The sequence below is a fragment of the Aplidium turbinatum genome, chromosome 15 (assembly GCF_918807975.1).
Source record: "Aplidium turbinatum chromosome 15, kaAplTurb1.1, whole genome shotgun sequence".
Lineage (NCBI taxonomy): Eukaryota > Metazoa > Chordata > Ascidiacea > Aplousobranchia > Polyclinidae > Aplidium > Aplidium turbinatum.
The window spans coordinates 9,794,642-9,804,076 of NC_137486.1; the positions used below are offsets into that span (position 1 = coordinate 9,794,642).

General features: G+C 37.5%; 1 protein-coding gene across 1 annotated transcript; it reads left to right on the forward strand.

Annotated features, from left to right (window-relative positions):
• The first annotated feature begins 390 nt into the window (after window positions 1-390).
• Window positions 391-8,347, forward strand: LOC145784898 (uncharacterized). Its single transcript, XM_082596734.1, has 6 exons — window positions 391-404; window positions 1,970-2,133; window positions 2,961-3,114; window positions 3,571-3,732; window positions 5,024-5,222; window positions 8,173-8,347. The coding sequence occupies exons 2-6, from the start codon at window positions 1,999-2,001 to the stop codon at window positions 8,345-8,347; spliced, it is 825 nt and encodes a 274-aa protein (XP_082452860.1). The 5' UTR covers window positions 391-404; window positions 1,970-1,998.
• The last annotated feature ends 1,088 nt before the right edge of the window (window positions 8,348-9,435 follow it).

Below are 9,435 nucleotides of genomic sequence, written 5' to 3' on the forward strand. Positions count from 1 at the left end.
TGTTTTGACCTGACCTGGATTCAAACTTAGGTGCACAAGAACCGGAGTCGAAGTTATTAACCATTTCGTCACAAGGCTGGTTTTGTTTGTGCAGTGTTTTAGGAAATCTAAATTGATAAAAAAATGTAAACGTCTGCTGCGCAAGTGCAGTTTCCTTGAGGGAACCAACCAGCCAATCGATCCTCCTATACAATGTCTGCAGATGTTGTATTAATGCAAAAAACGATTTACTGGTTGAGTCTTATATTTCATCTTTTTACTGTTTGACAAAGCGCTGCAGCAACATATGTTTGCATTCTCAGAGCTTGTTTAGTTTGCGGTTATAACTATTGGAAGACAAACTTAGATTTAGCTGATTTAGTAAGCTTAGAAGCGAGGCAAGCCTGAATATTTTATAGCAACAGGTAACGTATTTTGCTGTCAGGTAAATCTTACATTTCGAAATTACCAGGCCTTGTGGCAGGGGCGCCGGAACGATTTTTGACTGGGGGGGCAAGATTACGAAAAAAGGGCACTTTTGTTTTCTAAAAGGCCAATTTTTTTTCAAGTTTTAAGATAAGATATAGCGATAATGCTAATCTATCAGCTCACTATGTATTGAGTAGTGATAGCCTACAAGTGTCCGGTATACAAAGAAGGGCATCATGCTATGTTATAATGATGTAACCTACTTTCAAGCCTTAAAGCAGCCTGCTACCATGGCCGCTAAGTAGTGCTTGAATGACCGCCGGTGCTACCTCCTCAATCGGCCAAGTTTGGCCGCCGGTCTCTTCTAGCCAATTATTTAATTTCGCAATAGAATGATCGTGGATTAACTGTCGAAACTATGTAGTATCAAAGAGTGACGCAAAATTAGGTCAGCGCGTCATAATCGCCACTGTAGCATTGTGCGGGAATATTTGTTATTGATGGAATATATCCATCTGCGATCACCAGCGCTGTAAGTCTTGTTTGTAATTCCCGACGTTTATTTTAACAAAGTCTTAATCCGAAGTGCTCATTTACATCGGCTGGCAATATTGTCGTTTTTATGTCGATTTGATGTTGTCGGACATTGAATCGTTGTTAAAAAGGAGAACTAGATTAGTTGACATCCGAGGGAAAAACATTTTTTGATCATATTTTGAAAAAATTATGCTTCTTTTAGTACCGGTAATGTCCTTCACATCATTGAAATACTTATTTTATTACCTTGCCGTCATCGTCAGCACATGTCGAACGTTGTTTTTCGTTGCTAAAAAGAATTCTAGGGGAGTGGCGAACTTCTTTAAAATCAGCCACATTGGAGACACTCGTGCGAGTGTCGTTAGATGGTCCCGCAGTACTGGATTACAATCCCGATAAAGCAGTTATTGCGTGGTGCAACGATTCTATTGTAGGACGTCGCCCAGGCCCAGACTTCAACAACGCTAAGTGATCATTTTAGCATTGTTGCAAGTTTAATTCTATTTACTTGTGCTGTTTTTATTTTGTATTTTGGCCTCCAAGCACGCAGATTTGGCCGCCGAGAAAGAGCTCCCGGTAGGCCACGATGGCTGCCGAAAATGAACGAGTTTTCAGGCCTGTTACCTTTGTTGCAAAATTTTGTGCCGTAAATATTATTTTGAGGCAAAAATGAAAGATTATAATTAGGCTAAAAGCGAATAGCAGAAATTGTTATATTGCAAAATGTGCAGTAACTTACATGACTTTAAAAGGGCACCATTGCCCCCCCTGCCCCTCCATCTGCAGAAAAATTGAGGACAGGGGGTATACGCCCCCCTGCCCCTTCCCCGCTTCCGGCGCCCCTGCCTTGTGGTATTTTGAAATAAAAGTAAAAATGTTTTATCTTACTGCAGTTTGCGAATATTGTGAGTAAAAATACGGTCCCAATTTTCTGGCAACTAATAATACAGTATTTATTGGTAAAAGGTGATTGCAAGCTGCTTTGTGTGTTTGTGTTCTAATATATTACTCTGTGTCTTCATAGCAATAATTGTAGCAACAACTTCTTTTGCCATGGTTTGGAATCTTGAGTATAGTCATGACAAGTTGGGAAGCGGCAAAGGAGAATTTTGTTATGCAAGAGGACTTTCTATATCAGAGTCCACGGGAAACATTACAATTGCTGACATCAGCAACAAAAGAATACAGGTTTGTTATGAAAGACAGCCAAATAGTTAAGATTGTCAGTCAAGGAAGAAAACTAAATATATAAACGCTGAATTTGCTAATCTCAATCAACTTATGTAGGTTATTATTATGCTATTATCAATTTAAACCTTGAAACTTATAATAAATTGTTGACAAAAGTAACCTAATAAACGTAGGCCTACTCAACAAAAGAAATAGCATGCAATGTCGGCGGTAGCCGGTTGGTGAGAGGGTTGAGAAAACGCTCAAAAGGGCGCAGGTTTGACAGCAATCAAGAGAACGTGATTTACATCTTTGAAAGGACGCTTTATAGAAATTCTGGAAGGAGACACGAAGATTGGTTTTATTGCCTTCTCGTCCAATTGACATAAATCTTCAACCAAAGATCTTTTAAAAATAGTCCTAAACTTCATTCCTATCTGGCATTCAGCAGGGGAGTAGGTTTAGTACTTTCCCGACGTCATTCGCTACCGTTGAGCATTCTGCTCCCGGTGTCGGAGGATAAGCCCTCTACCCTACGGACTGAGCGAATTGCGTTCGGACAATAAAGAGGATTCCTTCAAATATCCGGCAGTTGATTGCGATTCAAAACGCTCTCAACGTTAGTCTTGGGAAGGATCCCAGATTGTTCAACAAACAAACCCTAACCCATAAGCTTGAATATGACAAAAAGCTGTAACTTACTTCATTAATATCGTCAACATTTTTCTTTTTGAACCATTTGTAATTCATTCACGCAAAAGGACACTATTTATAATAATTAATACGCAATTCTTTAAGCTATGTTGCATTAAAACGAACAATAAAGTTACATTTGTATGTTTCAGATCTTAGATTCAAATTACAAATATCTTTTCGACTGGAACATTTACGTGAAGGAAAGCTTGCTTTGTCCGCTAGATGTCTGCAGAGTTGGCGAAAACGTGATAGCGGCTGCTATTGAAGGGTATGCCACATTATGGACATGTCCGGATGTCAAAGGTTTGTTTTGCGAGTTTGGCATCAGAACAAAACGATAAGAGTTCGAATATCCACACCTAACACACCTATATGAAAGTTTTTATGACTTTATTACCGTTAATGTACTATTATTTCCCATCATTTTACGCACGCAGGCTATTAACTGTGAGAGACAAAAATTCAATTTGCGTTGTTGGAGTAATTTTATCTTCGAAGTCACACAACCAACTCGAATACTCGGTAGCCTATTTATATTTTCTGTAAACTGCCCATATTTGCTCAATTAAAATTCAGAGATAAAGCACTGATTTGGATGCAAAGCCAGTAAGTCATTACACAGCCAAAAGTGAATGGTTTTATAATAAAATAAATTTTGTTTTGGTATCATTTCACCTTTAACCATTTTTGGTAATTGTTTGTTTTTCTAATAAAGAAACACCAAACTTTGCTTTAACTGCAATAGCTGTGTATTGGCAGATTATGACAATTGCGAAGCGAAGCTTTTACATTCGTTTGGAAATGAATACTTTGTCTTTCCGCGTAGCATTATCAATTACAAAGGCAACTATCTGGTGACCGATGTTGGCAAACATAGGCTCACAGTTCACGACCAAAGTGGAACTTTGCTGAGAAGTACAGGTAAAAAAAAAACTCTTCGATGCTACCCCTGGTATGCAGTGTTGTACGCGTCAATGAAATAAATTGACGGCGTCAGCGTTAGCGCAAATTGCCTAAAAACTTTACGGCGTAAAGTACTGCGTAAGCTCTTAAAGAAATTGACGGCGTCAGCTTCAGCGCTAATTTATAGCGCTATTTTAGCCAGGGTTTCACAAAACGGAAGTATTCGACTTCTAACGAGTTTGGTTTTTGTGGCTGTTTCGAGCTGCGAAAGACGATTTCATCTTTTCTCGACTTAGCCTATATTTACCTAGGATACGATAAACAAACTTGAAATTGCATAATTGGATAGACGAACAGCTGCCACAGAAGAAGATTGTTCATTGCTTTCAGTCTGAAAGTCAAAACGTCAAACAAAATTTAACTCTCATTGTGAAACGAGATTTTCCATGCAACGAAAAATGACGCATAGCGCGTGACGCTTAAAATCGGCAAAAATAGTTGACGGAGCTATCACTTCCGTCAACTAAAAAATAAACTGACGGCGCTAGCCTCAGCATCAACGTACAACACTGCTGGTATGTAAATAAGGGTGGACTAAATAAAATGTACTTTGCAATAAAAATGTACTGTAACCTATGTGACTTCGCTGCAATTGATTTTAAATTTCCATTTACTGCTTTGAGAAACTGTAAACAGAGAATAGTATACACCGTAGGTGTCTTGTTTTGAATTCAGTTTTAAACTTTTGATGAACGACTTCATAGCTGATGACTAAAAACCAAAAGATTACATAGACCAAAGGCCAGCGCCTATGGTCTCAAGCAAGTCTTCACTTTCATGTTTTATCGCTTCTACCTTGTTCTGGACTTCTGTTGCATTTAAAAAGTATTTTTCGCTTGATGGTCAAAAATAAAAACAAGCTTAATTGAACTGTAGGCTATATTGTAGCTTTTTTTCTTTAAGATTTTGTAGTGATGGAAATAAACTGCTTATTTTGAGTTATTTGAAAGAAAGAAAAAAACATTTACTTGTAATTGCGGTTGACAAAGTGGTAAGAACTACGCTGCATTTATGACAATCAATAAAGTAGGCCATATAGCCTACAACCTAACTACAGCACGTAAAAGAAAAAAAAAACAAGAGTGCATAATGTACAATTACTATTGTGAGCTACTAGGCTATATTGAAAGAGCCAAATGGTTTACCAATACGTTTCTGCCAGCTATTGAAGCTATGTGGTAAAAACAAACAAAAATTGGTTATGTACTAACCAAGGTTAATTGTGTTGTTCTGATGATGTAATTTGTAGGGTCTCTTGGTACAAACGACGCGACAAATTTCAACTGGCCTTATTATATGTGTACTGACGACAAAGGACGAATTGCCGTCTCAGACTCACATAACCGATGCATTAAGCTCTTTGACGAAAATCTTACTTATCTCGAAAATTTTGGCAAAGACGAGCTCACCTGTTGTGCGGGGGTGACTTACAACGAAAGAAATGGAGGGTACGTTGTGCAATTTGTGTTTGTTCAGTAATTATGTTTAGTTTCACCTACAAAAAGATTGTTTGTTTATCAATGTTTACGAAGATATAATTCCAACTTGATAATTATTGGAATTTATGCTAACTTCCGGAGAAACAGTTTTCCACCAATCTGACAGACTTCATCCAAGCTTTCTTTTTACGTCTTTTGCTTTGTCTAATTCAACAAAGGTTAAAAACAATGTAGGCCTATACAGAAATACTAGTATGCCGGCTAGGTATCATGATGGTTTACCGTATGTTTCTTTTAAATGAGTGATTGACTTGATTGTAAATGATAGGGATGCAAAATTACATCTGCTTTTTGCTTATCCACAAGAATAAACGGGTTATGTTTTTTCTGATTTGCAAAATAATGTACTTTTTATGGGCCATGTAAGAGGAGTGAAGTTGGTTTCAAAGTAATTTAAGGTTTATTGTTCAAAGCAAGCTTGTAAAAAGGTCTAAAAATTGTCAAATTGGCAATTGACCCTTCTAATGTTGCTGGGAAAGCAGAGTGGCACGCCCAATGTAATGTTCGTAGATTGACTTTGTTGAAACTTCCGAAATAAGTGCAAAGTGTGTTATGACTATTAGAGCTATTCGAAACGATGGTTTGGTCAAAACAACATATTTCACAAAGAAATAAAAGTTGCAACAAAACAAAAACAATATGTTTTTCTAGAAACAAGACATTTTCGAAATATAAGTTTCTTTTTTCAAATTCTTCGTCAGTCCAAAGGTCGAAAGCTCTGCCTTTGATTACTATTGAAATATTGCTGGTGACTCGAGCCAGGTCGTGGGGTAGGTGTTGATCACCCATTGCATTGATTGGTCATCCAGTTCATGCAGATCAAGCACGCCATTTGGCACGCGATAGATGACGTGATCTTCTCTTTGTTCTTCTTTACCGCAATCACAGATCTCCGATAATGACACTTTCCGTTTCTTCATATTTGAACGGAATAATCCGATGCCAGCCACATCCAACCCTTTCTTTGCTAATAGTCTACATTTCCGAATGGATGAAAACCTGTGGAAATAAAAAAAATAAAGATCTATGGAATTTTTCCACGCCCTACTCTTTTGGTGTTGTGCCCAATTAGTGGCACTGATGTCAGATTTTGTGCGGCCAGTGCAAATTGGTATCTCAATTTCAGTCGTTGGGGTTGCTTACTTCAGTCAAATGTACACTCATATAACCTGGGATTAAAAAGAATATTGAGAATACATTGAAAAAATAAAGCTAACTAAGCCATTCTATGGCATGCACAACGTAAAAGAGACATTTTCCTTTATATATAACCTAAGTCTAAAATTTAATCTTCCGTGTCAAAAGTGACTTACTCCTTCGATCCATTTCCAATTGTTTGTAAATCAAGTTGCAAGTTGAAGTTAAGTTTAGCTGACTGCGGTTCCTAAAAAGTATAGGCTACTGCTCCCTTTCCTTTATATACGTAGCCATGGCCACCTGGAGATGTGGCCTGATTTGTCACATTTTGCAGATTTTGATTACAGCTACTGCCAGTGCTTGACTGACATTTTTTGAGATGTTTTTACTTTTTGCGGTTTCTTAATAACATAAAACTTTTTTGTTGCCTTGGGGAAGCAGTAGCAAATGAGAAAAAGTAAGTTGAAAAACACAAAATCAGACTTTTAAGTTATTTTGGCAGCCGATTGTAGCATCGAATAGACAGCGATAGACACGTGTTTCGCCCATGAGGCTGGGCTCATCAGTATCGCACCGTATTCTTGCCACTTGAGTAATCGACCGCCGCTTTACCAGTCAGTTTAACTCTTATCTTTGTGGAAAGAAAGAGCCAACAAAACCAGCAGGTGCCAGGGGTAGGTCAATGTGAAGAAAGGCGTTCTTCCCGGCTATCAGCACAAGGCTGATTACTCACTAGCACAGCGAGCTGCAGTGACGCTTCGCTAACCAGAACGGTGTAGCTTCCACGCCAGCCATTGAGACCTCCAATTAAACGTTTAAGTTATTTTGGCAGCCGATTGTAGCATCGAATAGACAGCGATAGACACGTATTTCGCCCATGAGGCTGGGCTCATCAGTATCGCACCGAAACACGTGTCTATCGCTGTCTATTCGATGCTACAATCGGCTGCCAAAATAACTTAAACGTTTAATTGGAGGTCTCAATGGCTGGCGTGGAAGCTGCACCGTTCTGGTTAGCGAAGCGTCACTGCAGCTCGCTGTGCTAGTGAGTAATCAGCCTTGTGCTGATAGCCGGGAAGAACGCCTTTCTTCACAAAATCAGACTGTTATTGAAAATTAACAGTTTGACTAAAATCTTCGAAATCAAATTTTCTTTGTTTTTCAACATTTGAGGATGTTAAAACCTATTATGTCATTTGGGGAAAAGAATAAAGAAAGCGTAAAAATCTAAATTTTAGAAAAATTTATTTAAACGTTCGCCTAAAGTTAGAAAAACCTAGAAATTTCTGCAAAATGTGACAAATCAGGCCGTATCTTTAGGTGGCCATAACGTAGCCTATGGCCAAACCCTCAAACGTGATCTACCTTGAACAAAGTCCTTGTTAAACAAGATCATGGTTCACTTTTGAATGGAGTATTCTGTTTCAAGTGTAACATATGCAATGAGTATGGACAATTAAAGATCATTTTGGCTTTTAGACTTTGGTATTGTTTATTATTGTACAACTGCAGATATGATACCAACGTAACATAACCTACATTATCATGGAAAGCTGAGTACATCAGTACATCAGTACAATGGTACAAGAATGAGGGATGAAGGACTACAAAATCAACGAACTCCGCTGCCACACTCATACAACAAAAAATAAATAGTCAAACAAAGCAGCACAAACAATGAATAAAAGTTCTTTTGGATAAAAGTAGTTTAGGCACATTTTTGGACTTTAATTTTATTCATGTTTAATTTTGTACATTGCAGCAGCTTCTACGTTGTGGACTACGACACCAGATGCTTGTACGAATATTCAAAGGACGGAAAACTTGTAGAGTGCATCGAAGATAAAATGAGTTTTCCGGGTCAAAGTGTAAAGATCGACAACAAGAATCGTCTAGTCTGCACAATGCATCACGGATTTTTTGTCTACTCGAAATAAAATCGCATGCATATGATTTACTTCGATGTTTTGTTATTTTTTCACTTTTGAATGAAAGTAGGCTATATCAAATATGGTATTAGGTTATACTTAGTATTATATATTAGTATTAAAACAATGAAAACTATTAATACTACAAAAAGTGCTCAATGCCAAGCAAAAAGGCAAAGCAGAGCGAATTAAATATATTCTTATATATTATTATATATATATAAATATATTATTATTGAATTAAATATAATTATATTAGTATTAGCCTATATTTAAAAGAAGTTTACATCAAATATAGTTACTACTTTCTAAAACCGCTACAGCATGTTTCATCCTAAAAGGATGATCATCAGAAGGTCCTTATTCAAATAGAAATAAATAAAAGAAAGTTTATATGCATTCTGCTCTGTTGAGATAGACTGCATGAAAAGTAGGTAAAATCCAGCGTCACACACGGTATATCATATTTCAAAAACTAAACCTGATTGGAAGAAAACTGTTTAACCTACACTTTTGGAATCAGCGCCTTAAGTAGACCTCAAAATAATTCTAACTTTTCAGGCAGCAAACAAATGCTTTTATCGACCGATGGTATCACATCATTTTAAGGTATGCAATTGATTGAGTTTTTCTTATAGCAGCATTTTAAGCTAATTTCGAATTTATAGTCTGCGGTGTCCCTACCTTACCACCAAAGGTACAAAAAGCACATTTCATATCACACTTTTATTAAGATAAGAATATACTATTTTAATGGTTGACAATGCAGGTGAGTAATGTGCTTTACTTTACAGTGTTGTATTTTTTTAAAGTTTTTGATGGGCTCAAAAACCGGCACCCGTTATATCTACTACATAAAACATGTGATTCCTATGCTGCTGGTTCCCCCCTGGACCCGCTACTGGTTTAGTAAACTGATAGCTTAAAGGCTGCTTTTCCTTTAGCAACTACAGCTACCCAGTAGCATTGACAGGTGGAGTCCAGAGAGTATTTAGACACGGGCCCGGATGATTTTAGGTGCTCGTATTCTTTCCAAGGGGCCCAAAAACTTGAAGAAGCCATTGAGTATTCTTTGAATGCACTGCCTTTTTCTTTGA

Bases quoted from the DNA above. Each gene is read 5' to 3' on its own strand.
- LOC145784898 (XM_082596734.1), top strand. From the start codon at position 1,999: ATGGTTTGGAATCTTGAGTATAGTCATGACAAGTTGGGAAGCGGCAAA. The intron at 2,134-2,960 runs GTTTGTTATGAA...TGTATGTTTCAG, and splicing joins TCAGCAACAAAAGAATACAG to ATCTTAGATTCAAATTACAA. The intron at 3,115-3,570 runs GTTTGTTTTGCG...GTGTATTGGCAG, and splicing joins GACATGTCCGGATGTCAAAG to ATTATGACAATTGCGAAGCG.